The following is a 15,628-nucleotide window of genomic DNA, read 5'->3' on the forward strand; positions in this document are numbered from 1 at the left end:
AACAACTCAGAGGCTCAATTAATTCCTTAACCAAGCATCAGCCAAGAGCAATTGTGCAGAGTTAAGCTGAAGAAATCAAATTTAGATGTAAAGAAGGACTTTCTAACAGTGATGAAAATGAAAAGCAGCCCTCTGAGTGATGGGAAACTTTCAACTGTTTACCATCCAATGGACTGGGTGGAGGAGGGGGAGGGCTTTTTTTATTCAAAGTACTCCTGGCATTCAAGACTACTCCCTACCTACTTACTCTCTGATATTGCTTGTCCTGCACTATTGTGTCCTCTGAAAGAGGAATGCAATTTAGAATGCAGGAGCTTGTTTACTGCAGTGAGCTTATATCTTGAGTGGGAGGTGATTACAAGTTCAATCTCATTTCTCTCTTGAGCTTGACATAGGCTTTCACATAAATCAGCCTTATGCAGTTCCTGCTTGCTGTTTCTTAACTCTCACATTCAGAGTTTGCTGCAGCTCTGGAACGTCCTAGCCCCTTAGGAATCCTGAGCCTTTCCACTAGACTCCATGTATGGACCTAGAGCTCAGGTCAAATTTCTCCTTTTGTATCTCCTACTCCTGATTCAGACACCTCCACCCTAGCTTCATTGGACTCCACTTTGAGAATGTCCCTGTACTGCCTCTCATCTAGTTTTACTGCTTGAAAAAAAATTGCCTGTTCCTCCTTGAACTTTGAATTTAGTTCTTCTAAATACCCAGGTGTCTTCATACCTCTTATTTCCCTTACCCAGCCAACATATGAGGGGATGTTTAGCCCTTATTTTTACGTCTTCTCTCTACAAACACTGGAATAAACCTCATCATATCTGAATCTAATTGTTGAGATTACTTTGGCCCCAAGAAGACTGAAGTAACTCAATTCACATGGGATCATGGTCGGGTGCAGGGTAGGTGGGAGGGTTCGGAAGTTCTGGCCATACAGGTATGACATATTTTACAAAGAGGTAAAAACAAAGGTGTGTTTCAATGGCCATCCTGAAGAACAAGAGAGCACCTCAGCTTCCTCTGCTCTGCTTTGGAGACATGGAGATATCAAATATAGGTCCCTCCTAGCCAGGACGTTTCAAGTTTAACCTTCAAACAATGTTCAGTCGCTTGACCTGTAATCACCATACCAAGCTTCTGTCTGATAAAGTAGGGGTGACACTACTCTTCTGGTTCTAGTCTTCAAAAATTCTTGCTTGTATTATGGAAACAGCTTAACTGAGTTCTTTGTCTTCTCTATTACTTCTGAATCCATTCTCCACACTGGTTGCCGGATCTTGAGTAAGTTCTTTCCTCTTTTGGATCCTCAGTTCCCTTGACCTGAATGAGGTCTAGACTAAACACTCACTGATAGCCTATGTTTTCCTCCCATTCCCCACCCTTCTCCTCCCCAGGGGGCCAACCACCTCCTCCTCTCTCAGCCTCTCTTTCCATCAATCTCCTTAACGTCTGAACCCTTTGACTTCCTTCCCCTCACTTGAACTCCTGAGTCTCTTTTCCCTTTTAATACTGTGTTCAGATGCTTGACATTCCCTAACCAGTCTGTGTGTGTGTGTGTGTGTGTGTGTGTGTGTGTGTGTGTGTGTGTGTGTGTGTGTTTGGGGCATGGCATGTGGGGAATGACACACAGGGACTTTCCACTTTCCAGGATGGATAATGAAAGTTGGAGTTTCCAATCAACTTCCCCTCCCCTTTTAAGCACATAGCCTAGTTCTAGGCCCTTGTAGGCTCTAGAATATGAATGCAGGAATCAGTGAGTTCCTTGAACTCCTGGAGGAAAAGGGCCACTGCAATGTCAAGGAACATGATTGATGTCGTTGCTACCCATGCTGCTGAGGCTTTCTGGGGTGTGCTGTTCTTCCTTGGGTCAACTGCTCAGCTCCAGAAAATGGTTTGGGCAGGGAACTTTGCTTACCCTAACACTTATCAATGAATCTTGACAGCAGTGGGAGAAGCTGAGGCACATTGACACATGGACCCCGTTGAGCTAGGAAAGCAGAGGAGTACAGAATAGGACTGCTGACTCCTGAGAGAAAATGCAAAGCCAGTCCTTATGAAACACTGCTAGACTCATCCATTGTCCTAGGAAATTTACTTCCTTTCTTATCCTTTTATAACGTCAGACTGGGAAAGGACCTTGGAAGCCCAAGAGTTCAGCCCTTTCTTATTACAGAAGGGGAACCTCAAGCCCAAAGAGGGGACAGGGCTTATCCAAGGCTACATAGTGGTCAGAGGGGGAGTTAATGGCAAAGCTATGACTAAAATCCAGATGTCGTGACCATCCCTCCCAAATATCTTTTTCACTGCCCCAAACTGGCTCATCATCCCTGAGGTATACATTGCCCTACCTCACAAAAAATACTCAGACCATGCCTCCACACAGTTACCAGTGGATACGAGAAAGGATAGCTATGGCCCATCACTTTCAAACTAAAGCTCAGACTTAACTAGATGACTGCTACAGTTTAGAACACCTCTATGCTGGGATTCTGTGACCTTGACAAGAAGCAGGAAGGGTTCTGGCAGACGTATCTTAAAGGAATGGACTAGGGTGTATCTAACCTGGCGGAATTACCAGAAAGTGAATCACATATCAGTAAATATGTTGCAGTGGGACTACAGGATCAGGATTTCAAAAAGTTGGAGACTGGTATTTGAAGGAAGGAAAGTGAATAGAGGACAGATATAGGAAAAAGGAGTCCATTTTTGATAAAAAATGAGGATTGAGCAAGGATGGGGACAAACTATGATGGGAAAAGTCATACAGAATTCTGCAGAAGAGAACTGATGAAGCGTTGGAGAACCTGAGGCTGGTTAGCCAAGAGAAGAGAAGTTTCAGGCGAACATGAGATCTTCAGATCTCTGAGTTGTTTGGCAGAGTAGTAGATTTGTGTGGCCTCAGTTGAGATCCATAGGTGGAACCACAGAAGAGTTCAGATACACGCAGGAAGAACTTTCGGAGAGTCAGAGCCCTTTTGACAGGTAGTGAACTCCCATTAGTGTAAAGTTGTAGTCAGGGCTGTAAGCCTCTTTCCAGGGTGCGGCCTAGGGCCCAGCCCTACTTGGGAGGTGGCGCCGGATGGCCCGGATGCGAAGGGCCAAGGTCTGTGAAGGGAGTGAGAGAGGAGGCAGGCAGGCCTGGGTGAGGGCTGGGATCGCCCACTGAGGCGCCCAGGCCCAGCCAGGCCCCCAAGTAGCTGGTGTGGCCGGGCAGGGCTGGTTTGGGCGGGGCGAGGCTGGCGGCCGGCTAGAAGGCGGGCGCGAGGGCGGGGAGCGGCGCGGAAGCCCGGCCACATAAAGGAGCGGGCGGTACGACAGGGGCGGCTCTTTCCTGGGTGGGGTTTGTGAAGTCGTGGCCCGTTAGCAGGAAGCCGAGCAGTCGTCCCGACGCTAGAGAGAGACCCAATCCGAGCCCCCGGTCCCCGGAGTCAGCCGTGTGTACTGCGTGCTCAGCGCCGTCCGACAGCTCCTGGCCAAACTTCGCCAACTCTGCTCCCTTTGTCGCCACCATGCCCAAAACGGTGAGTGTCTGGGGTGGGCGCTGCCGGCGCTGGGGGCTCTTGCTGACCCTCGTAGCGCTTTGCCGATGGCCGGGGTCTTGGCCAGCCACGCGTCGGGTCGCGCTGCCGCGCCCTCGGCCGAGGCCTGGAGCAGGGAGGACGAGGGGCGGAGTCCAGTTCTGGCGCGTCCTGGAGTGTAGAGGGGTCCCGGGGTAGAAGTGTGGGTCGGGCGGGGCCGGCCTCTTTCTCAGATTCTAGTTCCTTGTGTCTGGAATGCCATAGTAAGGAAGATTTCCTTAAGGGCCCAAGGTCTCTTTTTACCCCCGAAGGGCCCTGGGCGCAGGGTAGAGAATTCTCATCCGGAGGAAAACAGTTACCTCAGTCCAGGAATTGGCGCTTTTATGGGGCCAGGCTGCCTCAGACCAGGATGGGCCATGGGAACCGAGAAGCAAGTAGAAGGGTGGGAGCTGCTCAGGGCGGATCCCGCACCCCCACTCACCTTTCCCACAGCCTCCCCAGGAAGCTTCAGCTGTTTCCCACTAGAAGAGGAGAGTTGTGGACAGACTCATCGAGGCCACTTACTCTTGCCCAGGAGCGCTAACACTTCACTAGACACCAGTCTGAAAGGAGGGAAGAAGACTTTGAGGAGAAGACTGGTTTTTTCCTTCTCTTCACTCGCCAAATCCCTGCCTTTCCCATTACTCACTGGCTATTTCCTCCTGTCTACTCCAGACTGTTCTGTGAGGTGTGGACTCTTCTGTGGGGCCACACCTTTCTCGAGTGGTGGTAGCTTCTAGGATCTGGTCTCCACCCCACTGTTTTGAGAAGAGAAGAAGCCTCCTGGGAGTGGGGCCTAGGGGGGCCGGATGCCCAGGAGGGAGGGGGGAGGGATGTGCCTGAATAATGAGCCCTGCTTGCTTTTGTGCAAGTCATGCCAAATGGCTGCCGAGGCCCTTCCCTTGCTCTGGAAGGCTGGGTGACCACCCTGGCTTGAATCTCTTAGGCCAAGCAGCTTGTTGCACTGGCTTAGGCTATGCAGTTCTGCCAGACCCTTCTTCTGAGGACAGCCTGAGCCTTGTAGAACTGAGATAGTGACTAGCAGTGGTGGGGAGGACTGAGGGTCCCTAAAAGAAATGGCTGGGGGACAGTACTTTGGGTGTGTGCTGAGCTTTGGTTGCCACGTTGCTGTGTTCCAGCCTCACTGCCAAGTGATTCTTTCCTTTCCAGAACCCTGTCCTTCAGAAACAGCAAGTTTTCAACAAGTGTATACTCCCACCATCTTCATCTTTTCATTGTTCATGGTTTTATGAGATGGGGCTTTTCCACACACTCCCCACTCCCATCCCACATACACACAAAGTGAGAGAGAATGGTTTTGAAAAAAGAGGGAGTGGGGGAACAGTCTCTGCCTTACAGAGGATTATAAAATTCCTTCCAGGACCCTCTCTTTGGTTTTATCTCTGTGGTTGACTCCCTGGCTCTTCTTCAGGTGTGTCTTTGCCTAAATAGGTGTGTGGATCTCTGGGAATTGACTGTGCCCTGCAACACATGTGGTATCTCTCATCCTCAGTTCTGAAATATCTATTATTTAAATGCAACTTTAATGGGCCTGAAAATGGTTTCAGAGTTTTCTAAACCACCATATCTCAGTGAAAAGTGGCAAAGAAGACAGCATGGTGATCTTCTTCCTGTTGTGGAGAGAGACTGGAGTATGGGCTGTTGGAGGTCAGGCCTAGGGTAGTGAAAGTATTTTTATGCAGACTGACTGAATCATGCTGGAAGGAGAGGGCTAAATTTTGATAGACTGGAAGCTTTGGAGAATTTCCCATGCTTTTTGCTTCAAAGAAAGTTTAACTTAGGAGAAACAACTGTATTATGCCTGTTAAGACCATGGAATCTTAACCTGAAAGGACTTTACACACTATCTAGTAGGTCTCTCTCTCAACTAATGAGGATATTTAGGCCTAACAGGAAAGGACCTACCACCTAAGGGCACATGATGACAGAATCAAGATTGGGGTCCATGCTTCTTGATGCTCATCCCATTGACCCTCTATTCTCACTTACTGAAGTATTATTGAAGTTGAGCCCCTTCTCTTGCTCAAAGCAAATTTTGAGGACTTTATTTTCAGGACTCTCTGGTCCTTAGATAAAAGGAAGTGGATGATTTGGGCAGAGTAACTAATGTTGGTATTTGTGTGGTCTCCTGGTGAGTGTTCCAGGTGTCACAAGGTGCCTCTTGTTACTTTTCTCATTCCTTATCCCACTGTTGAGGTATCCAGGGGCACACTTCTAGTTCACTGCATACCAGCTAGTAACTTTAATAAAGGGAGAAAATTCCTTATTTTCCATTCCTTCTTCACTAGTGTGTGTGTGTGCATACTCAGTCACTAAGTCATGTCTGACTCTTTGCACCCCCTGGACTGTAGCCTGCCAGACTCCTCTGTCCATGGAATTTTTCAGGCAAGAATACTGGAGTAGGTTGCCATTTCCTCCTCTAGGGGATATTCCCAACCCAGAGATCAAACCCACATCTCCTCCGTCTCCCTCATTGGCAGGAAGATTCTTTTACCACTGAGCCATCTGGGAAGCCTACTTCACTAGTGTGTTTTAGGTTACTTCTGGAGCATGACAGATAAGGAAGATAGTGGAAAAATGAATTCATTCATTCATATGAACCAATGTCTACAGTCTGTCCAGGATTGGTTTCACTTTTACAGCCCATTTTCTTCCTTAGTCACCTCAGTTCAGTTCAGTTCAGTCGCTCAGTCATGTCCGACTCATTGCGACCCCATGAATCACAGCACGCCAGGCCTCCCTGTCCATCACCAACTCCCAGAGTTCACTCAGATTCACATCCATCGAGTCAGTGATGCCATCCAGCCATCTCATCCTCTGTCGTCCCCTTCTCCTCCTGCCCCCAATCCCTCCCAGCATCAAAGTCTTTTCCAGTGAGTCAACTCTTCGCATGAGGTGGCCAAAGTACTGGAGTTTCAGCTTTAGCATCATTCCTTCCAAAGAAATCCCAGGGCTAATCTCCTTCAGAATGGACTGGTTGGATCTTAGTCACCTAGCTCCCTTTAAATCTGTTAAAACATGCCTTTCTGCATCCCTGCCCCCAACCAAATCTTGTATTCTGTGCCTCTACTTGCCAGTTTCCTGAGTCCACTTTAACTAGCCAGAATACAGGAGCATATTAACTGCCATCTATACTTTGATGATGATAAGACAGTTGTTAAAAAAAAAAAAGCTTTCTCCCCTCTCTACCCTCTTTAAATTTTTCTTAGATCACAAAGTCTTTGGGACTCTGTATTCCCTAAAAAGTGATTGTTTTGAATTTTCAAGGTGTTCCTGAGTTTTTGGTTTATTGTTCTCATGGCAAAAGTGAGACCCACAGATAGGACAGGCTGACCTAGAATGATGCAGTAAGTCTGTAGAGAGGTTAAGATTTAAATCTGTGACTTAATTACAGGATCATTCTTGGTAAAACCTCTTCAGTTTGTTGAGTTTTTAGCTCTAGCTCAACAGGTCAAGGGAAAGGTGATCAAATGGTCATTGATGGGACCATCCATGTCAGCAGATGTAAAGAACCCAGCTCCTTAAAGTATTTGAGGGCTTCAGGGTCTGCATTCAGCTAAACTTTAACAGGGGCATGTGGACTGTTTATTCTCCTGCCATTCCTGGCATTGCTTGAGCCACTCGAGTGGCACTAAAGTGGTACTTGGTGAATAGAAGGCAAAATATCAGTCTTTTAACCCTTGAATCAGCCCTGCCTGTAGACTTCAAGGGTGGACAAGGGATCAGGAATGGAGGTTGTGTGAGAGACTGCTCTTTGGATTCTGCATCTATCTTTCCACTTCTTTGGTTCTCCAGTTCACTTAGCCCTCTGTGAAAGTTTAGATGGTAGAGCAGAAATCATCTTGGAGATTTCCTTTAGGCTTTTTCTTGAATAGCTCTCTGGGCAGAGATGGGCTAGTGGGGCAGGAGAGCCTTTGTGTGACCCTCAAAGGTACCAGCTAATCTATATTCTATCATCTTAGGCTTGGGGAAGGGAAGGCTGCTCTGTGAGTAGGTGACAGAGATGGTATGGATCACAGTTCTACTAACTCTTCATTATTATCTAGCTACCTGTAACAGTAGCTTATTTTAAGGGTGTTTTCACTTTTCTCTTTCTTTCTCCTCTCAGGAGATTGCTGTACTGAATGATAGAGCTGGAAGGGATATTTAGAGGTCATTTGTTCTATTTCTCTGACTCCAATTCTCTCTGGATAAGATCAGTTGACAGCTAGATTTACTCTGAAATTATTCTAACAGTGTTACCTGGTAACAGTATATCTAGGTCCCTTTGTGTCTTCTGGGAGTCCCCCTCACTGGAATTTCAAGACTTAAGGTCCTTAGAAGGGAGAATATCTGGCTACCCACACTACTTGGATTGGGTCTTTCCTGTTTAATCTGGTGACAATTTGCATCATTATAGATTGGGAGCAGTCTGTTTCTGATATTTCAAAGATAGAACTGAGTTTATCATGTGTATCTTTCCCAACTCAGGATATTTTCTCCCTGCTACCTCACTCTATTCTTCTGCCCCCAAAGAAAAAACGGTATAAAGGTAGTTTCTTTTGGTGCAGTCTGCTGGTCAAGTGAAAGAGGTAGTCTTATTATGATTGACTGGTTTTGCTGTTCATCTTTCCTCTTATTTCATACTTGATAGAGCTGAAGAAGTTTTCAGTTCCAGGTTCTGATGTGTGTTATAGGAGCAGTCACTTGGAGGGTTAGCTTAGGACTGCATTAATTTGGAAGATGAGTGTTGGGAAATGGCAGGTAACACTGACTTGATAGATTTCCTTCTTTTTCCATGTAAGAAGGACATCTTCCCTGACCTTAGTTAAGTGATCCAAATGAAGTGGGCCTTTATGCAAGTTCTTTCTTCAGGCCCTCAATCTCTTCAACTTGTTATAAGAGAACTGTACTAGTAATAGATACACTCTAGGGATGCTAAAGCTGAAACTCCAATATTTGGCCACCTCATGCGAAGAGTTGACATTGGAAAAGACCCTGATAATCAGCTGAGAGGGACTGAGGGCTGGAGGAGAGGGGACGACAGAGGCTGGATGGCATTACCGACTCGATGGACATGAGTTTCAGTGAACTCCGGGAGTTGGTGATGGACAGGGAGGCCTGGCGTGCTGCGATTCATGGGGTCGCAAAGAGTCGGACATGACTGAGCGACTGAACTGAACTGAACTGAACTGAGGGACCCTTCTAGTACTGATGTTCCTTTATAAGTTGAGAAATTTCTTTGGATATTGTCATTTATTATAGAGAAATATTTATCATAAATTGAGTAACTCCCTCAGTTTGATCTTATTTTCTTTTTGTAAGTACATCTGTCCATGGAATTCTTCAGGCAAGAACACTGGAGTGGGTAGCCATTCCCTTCTCCAGGAGATCTTTCTGATCCAGGAACTGAACCCAGGTCTCCTACACTGCAGACAGATTCTACAGATTCTTTACCACCTGAACCACTAATGAAGCCCCTACTGATGTTCTTGAAAGTCTTGATGGTACAGACCTCAAGCCTCCCATTTTTGTGTCTTCTTCCTTCAGACATTCTTTCCTTAAAATTTGAGTGCCTTCTATGTACCAGGAAGTGTGCTAGGGTATGCTGAGAATACAGTTGAAGAGCAGTTGCTAAAAGGTATCTTCTTGTCCCCCTACACCTCTGGAGTGTTGTTTCTTCCTGGGTACTGGGTTCAGAATAGAGAGCTTCTAGCTTTGGAGTTGGTTTGTCTCATTAGTAGCTCTGACATGAACACTAGCATGAATATTCTGGGCCATTTCTTCTTGATTCTATGGAGGGGAAAGGGCTATATCTATGTAGGGAACAAGAAAGAAACCAACTGAGAGTATATTGTAAAGATTGGGGTTGACCGAGGAGCCTCAAACACTGAAAACTTGATGGATTTCCCCTCTTTTCTTTTCACTGCCTGCCCAAAGCATAGCTCCTCCCTGCCTCTCTCCCGCCCTGCCCCCACTCCCCCAGTTCTGCTGAGAGGCTAGGAAGCTACTGAGTTATGTTTCAAGTTTACTTTAACCTCAAGTGTGATTGTTAGATATTCTGGTAGACAGTGAGGAGGTGGTGGGCATAAACCAACCTCTTAAGGTATCTACCACCAGTGCACTGAGGGCTGGCTATTGTGGGGTGCAGCATTTCAAATGCATCTGTACTTGGGATGACCCAGAGCTTCCTTAGCCTTAAGTTGTTTCTCTTTTAGCTGATTGTTCTGAGTGGTCTGGGTTTCTCACAGAAGTGTTTTGAATCACAGAGTAAATGAGCTGGCCTTGAAACTTTTTAGTTTAAGTTTAGTTTATATTTTAGATGGGTACCAAAGCCCAGTAAAGAGAAGTGATTTGAAAGAATTGGTAATAGGGCTGTGGACTAAAATTCAACTTGTCTGACCTCAGATGGGGGGAAATATTGAATGTCTGCCTTTTAAATGGAACTCACTGCAAGATACCCAGCATTTTCTTCTTTGTGCTACGGGTGACTAGAGACTTGACTGTAGGGTTAGAATGGTCCTGAAAGCAAGTCCTTCTGTGTATGTAGTGCCTAACTCAAAGGGTACTTTGTATGGAGATAATCCAGATGGTTCAGGCTCTGACCTTGCTTTTGGGATTGTTTGTAGCACTTCCCAGGAAGGTAAATGTTTTGCTTTGACTGTGAAGCATGGTATAAAGTAGATATGTGCACAGCAGGAAGGTAAGGAGAGGAGATTAGATGTATTTTCCTGCTTGCAACTAGGCTTCACTGTCCTAAGAGTCTTTATTGAGTAGAGTTCTTTCTTTCCCATATTCATAGCTGAAAAGGTTGGCCAGCTTGTTTAGGGTCACATGAAGTTTGTAACAGTATTGAAAGGAGAACTTGACTTTCCTGATTCCCAAGTTAGTGGTCTCTCACTGGACTTGCCTGACTTGAAAGGATGATGACTCTTTTTACTCATGGGATACCGACATCCAGAGAATTGGCTCTGTGGTGATTACATTAACAGTATGGCCATAATGCCGCAATGGAGTTCCCCTAAATAGCTTCTGCTGCAGCAGGTTTCAGTCAGTGGGTGACTCAGTTAGTTCCTCTGGGGCATCAAAATGACTTTTTCCTCTTCCCGCCTGCCCCTCACCCAAATTCCCCACTTTCTCTTCGCCATTTAAAATTTTGATCTCTGACCTCTTTGTATTCTGACTCAGTGGTCCAGCTTGACATGTTCCTTGAGTTAGGAGAATTTTATGGTACTTTCTTTCACTTTGGTGACAATATTTGAATACGAACTGAAGTCTCCTGACCTCTACTCTCACTACTTATCTCTAGGTTTTGTGGGCCAGACACAATGAAGGTGCATGCGTGCTCAGTTCAGTTCAGTTTAGTCGCTCAGTCATGTCCAACTCTTTGTGACCCCATGAATCACAGTATGCCAGGCCTCCCTGTCCATCGCCAACTCCCGGAGTTCACTCAGACTCAATGTCCATGGAGTCAGTGATGCAATCCAGCCATCTCATCCTCTGTTGTCCCCTTCTCCTCCTGCCCCCAATCCCTCCCAGCATCAGAGTCTTTTCCAGTGAGTCAACTCTTTGCATGAGGTGGCCAAAGTACTGGAGTTTCAACTTTAGCATCATTCCTTTCAAAGAACACCCAGGACTGATCTCTTTCAGAATGGACTGGTTGGATCTCCTTGCAGTCCAAGGGACTCTCAAGAGTCTTCTCCAACATGACAGTTCAAAAGCATCAATTCTTCGGCACTCAGCGTTCTTCACAGTCCAACTCTCACATCCATACATGACTACTGGAAAAACCATAGCCTTGACTAGACGGACCTTAGTCGGCAAAGTAATGTCTCTGCTTTTGAATATACTATCTAGGTTGGTCATAACTTTTCTTCCAAGGAGTAAGTGTCTTTTAATTTCATGGCTGCAATCACCATCTGCAGAGATTTTGGGACCCCCCTAAAATATAGTCTGACACTGTTTCCACTATTTCCCCATCTATTTCCCATGAAGTGATGGGACCAGATGCCATGATCTTTGTTTTCTGAATGTTGAGCTTTAAGCCAACTTTTTCACTCTCCTCTTTCACTTTCATCAAGAGGCTTTTTAGTTCCTCTTCACTTTCTGCCATAAGGGTGGTGTCATCTGCATATCTGAGGTGATTGATATTTCTCCCGGCAATCTTGATACCAGCTTGTGTTTCTTCCAGTCCAGCATTTCTCATGATGTACTCTGCATATAAGTTCAATAAGCAGGGTGACAATATACAGCCTTGATGTACTCCTTTTCCTATTTGGAACCAGTCTGTTGTTCCATGTCCAGTTCTAACTGTTACTTCCTGACCTGCATACAAATTTCTCAAGAGGCAGGTCAGGTGGTCTGATATTCCCATCTCTTTCAGAATTTTCCACAGTTTATTGTGATCCACACAGTCAAAGGCTTTGGCACAGTCAATAAAGCAGAAGTAGATGTTTTTCTGGAACTCTCTTGCTTTTTCCATGATTCAGGGGATGTTGGCAATTTGTTCTCTGATTCCTCTGCCTTTTCTAAAACCAGCTTGAACATCTGGAAGTTCACTGTTCACGTATTACTGAAGCCTGGCTTGGAGAATTTTGAGCATTACTTTAGTAGCATGTGTGATGAGTGCAATTGTGCAGTAGTTTAAGCATTCTTTGGCATTGCATTTCTTTGGGATTGGAATGAAAGCTGACCTTTTCCAGTCCTGTGGCCACTGCTGAGTTTTCCAAATTTGCTGGCATATTGAGTGCAGCACTTTCACAGCATCATCTTTCAGGATTTGAAGTAGCTCAACTGGAATTCCACCATCTCCACTAGCTTTGTTCGTAGTGATGCTTTCTAAGGCCCACTTGACTTCACATTCCAGGAAGTGAGCGTGCGTGCTCAGACATGTCCAACTCTTTGCGACCCTGTGGACTGTAGCCTTCCAGGCTCCTCTGTCTATGGAATTTTCCAGGCAAGAATACTAGAATGAGTTTCCATTTCCTACTCCAGGAGATCTTCCTGACCCAGGGATCAAACCCCTATCTCTTGCATCTCCTACATTGGCAGGCAAATTCTTTACTGCTGCACCACCTAGGAAGCCCCCAGTGCAGGTAGCTAGCCAAAAAAGGACTTTTCAGGCCTTTTTAGAAAGGGGAATATAGAGTATTGGTGAAAAACACAAACTCTGGAACCAAATTGCTTGGATTCAGATCCCAGCTCTGTGACCAACTGTTAATAGTTTTGTAGCCTTGGGCAAGTTGCTTAACTTCTGTGCTTCATTTTCTTCAACTGTAAAGTTGAAGATACTATCTGGTACGGTTGTTTAAGGATTAAATGAGGTAAGTTTCTATAAAGGGCTTAGAACTGTGGCTAGTATCTAATCAGTGCTATGTAAATGTTATTATTATTTTATGGAACTAACCCTCTGCTGGGCTTCCGTGGTGGCTCAGAGGTTAAAGCGTCTGCCTGGAATGTGGGAGACCTGGGTTCGATCCCTGGGTCGGGAAGATCCCCTGGAGAAGGAAATTGTAACCCACTCCAGTACCCTTGCCTGGAGAATCCCATGGAGGGAGGAGCCTGGTAGGCTACAGTCCATGGGGTCGCAAAGAGTTGGACACGACTGAGGGACTTCACTTTCACTTTCAACCCTCTGCTAGATAAGATGGGTAAGAATGAAGGCAGGCAGCTTGAATTCTCACCATTTATTGAGTGGTTACTAGGTACTATTTACTGTTCAGTTAAGTTCAGTCGCTCAGTCGTGTCCGACTCTTTGTGACCCCATGAATCACAGTACGCCAGGCCTCCCTGTCCATCACCATCTCCTGGAGCTTACTCAGACTCACGTCCATCATGTCCGTGATGCCATCCAGCCATCTCATCCTGGGTTGTCCCCTATTCCTCCTACCCTTAATCCCACCCAGCATCAGAGTCTTTTCCAATGAGTCAACTCTTCGCATGAGGTGGCCAAAGTACTGGAGCTTCAGCTTTAGCATCATTCCTTCCAAAGAAATCCCAGGGTTGATCTCCTTCAGAATGGACTGCTTGAATCTCCTTGCAGTCCAAGAGACTCTCAAGAGTCTTCTCCAACACGACAGTTCAAAAGCATCAATTATTCGGCACTCAGCCTTCTTCACAGTCCAACTCTCACATCCATACATGACCACAGGAAAAACCATAGCCTTGACTAGACAGACCTTAGTCGGCAAAGTAATGTCTCTGCTTTTGAATATGCTTTCTAGGTTGGTCATAACTTTTCTTCCAAGGAGTAAGCGTCTTTTAATTTCATGGCTGCAGTCACCATCTGCAGTGATTTTGGAGCCCCCAAAAATAAAGTCTGACACTGTTTCCACTGTTTCCCCATCTATTTCCCATGACGTGATGGGACCAGATGCCATGATCTTCATTTTCTGAATGTTGTTACTATAAGGAATACAAATAAATGAATGGAGGATACAGTTGCTGCCTTCATAGATCTATTTAACTGGAGATTTAGGGCGAACTCACTAAAACACAGTTTGAAAAAAAATGTATACATGGCATTTTCTATAGATTTTGAGAAGGGAGTTTTTTGGAACATAAACAGGATCTTGAAGGGTGTGTACCCTCAGGGGCAGTGGCTGTTCTGAGTGGGACAGTGACAGTTTCCATATGTGGGTATAAACCAAGTGGCCCTAGGCCACACTGTTCTCTTGAAAATGAGTTTGCCTGAAATGAAGGAAGGCTTGATGTGCTTATCGTTTCAAGGGAAGCCACAGACTACATGTAAGCATAGACCAAGTTGCTCTTTCTAGGGTCATCTGGAGCCAACAAACAGTCCTGTTTCAATTGGCAAACGCCATCTGAAGGGATATATTCTGGGAGACTGTACCTTGGGTTTTCCAGCATTGGGTGAATTAACTAAGACAAATTTTGTTGTCTTTGTTGCCTATGTGGGTATGTGAGTGGCTCCTTCCTTCATGTTTCCAGATGAGCTAAACCAAGAAATAGAGCTTAGTGATTTCTCTTAAGGTCAGCAGCCTAAAGACAGCTTTTAATTCTCTCAATGGCTTTGCTATGAGATAGGTATTTGAGAAAGGATAGAAGTGAGGGGAGGATTCCCTTGTGTTGTGATTGTGGTAGATTGAAAAGTGTGTCATTTCTGGTGAGGACTCAGCTATAGTATCTGGGGCTTTAAACTTGGAAAAAGGATCTTTTGGGTGACTTTCAAAAAACAGCTCTTTGCCTGTGCCTGATGATAGAAGCAGATTGGATTCTCCTATCAGTGGGCTTGTTGTGGTATAAGGTTTGTGTTGACATAGTTCCTAGGCCAACGGTATGGTGACCTACCACTGTGTTAGCTTAGTAGTAATGTTTTGCCAGGTAGCTACTGTGATTGGTGACTTCAAAGGTTGAAGTTTCTTTCTGTGCTTTGTGATACTTCTACTTTGTAGGAATTTGATAGATACTTTGTTCAGCCAGGATATCAATCAGAGTCTGAGTGAAAAATTGAGGTGTGGACTTTTGATTATATGTAACAATAACAAAGTATACAAGTATAATCATGAGAAATCTTTTTCTGGACATTTATTTGGCAGATAGGAGGGGAAATAAGGCATACCTATCAGGCCTGGTCAGCATTTCTTTCCTATCTTAGTCTTGGCCTCCCTTAAATACCTGGGAAAGTTTAAGGCTCATATTCCTCTAGTGAAGTATGTATAGATAAGGTTCCTAATCTTACTGTCTTGGTGTAATCTACCTCTTACCCCTCCCACCTCCCTGTCCTTTTTCAGAAATCTCAGCCTGAAGGTTAGATAAGTATACAAAGATGTTCTAACCTGTTGTAAACTCTGACTGGAGTTGATTAATCTGTGGTATGGAGTTGGGGGGTGGGGGTCAAAGTAATAGCCCATTTAGGTGTCATTAGTTAAGCTATACAAACCTTTGGTATTTTCAAAGGTTTTAAGTGAGCTAATCTTCTCTCCAAATATATTCACAGATATTCCTGGGAGGTTGACTAATCCACAGAAGTTCCCTTGTTGAGAGCAAAAGTCATTTTTACCTTTTAATTTTTCTTTATATTGAAAGTATCAACGACAACAGAAATATATAAC

At 45.2% G+C, this 15,628-nt stretch overlaps 1 protein-coding gene across 1 annotated transcript in view; it reads left to right on the top strand.

The window, feature by feature from the left end:
* Positions 1-3,319: 3,319 nt before the first annotated feature.
* MSN (moesin) overlaps positions 3,320-15,628 on the top strand; it is a 79,483-nt gene continuing 67,174 nt past the window's right edge. The window contains exon 1 of the mRNA XM_012106591.4: positions 3,320-3,518. Within this exon, the coding sequence (XP_011961981.1) occupies positions 3,507-3,518 (12 nt within the window). The 5' untranslated portion in view covers positions 3,320-3,506. The remainder of the gene's footprint in view (positions 3,519-15,628) is intronic.

The sequence above is a fragment of the Ovis aries genome, chromosome X, assembly GCF_016772045.2.
Source record: "Ovis aries strain OAR_USU_Benz2616 breed Rambouillet chromosome X, ARS-UI_Ramb_v3.0, whole genome shotgun sequence".
Lineage (NCBI taxonomy): Eukaryota > Metazoa > Chordata > Mammalia > Artiodactyla > Bovidae > Ovis > Ovis aries.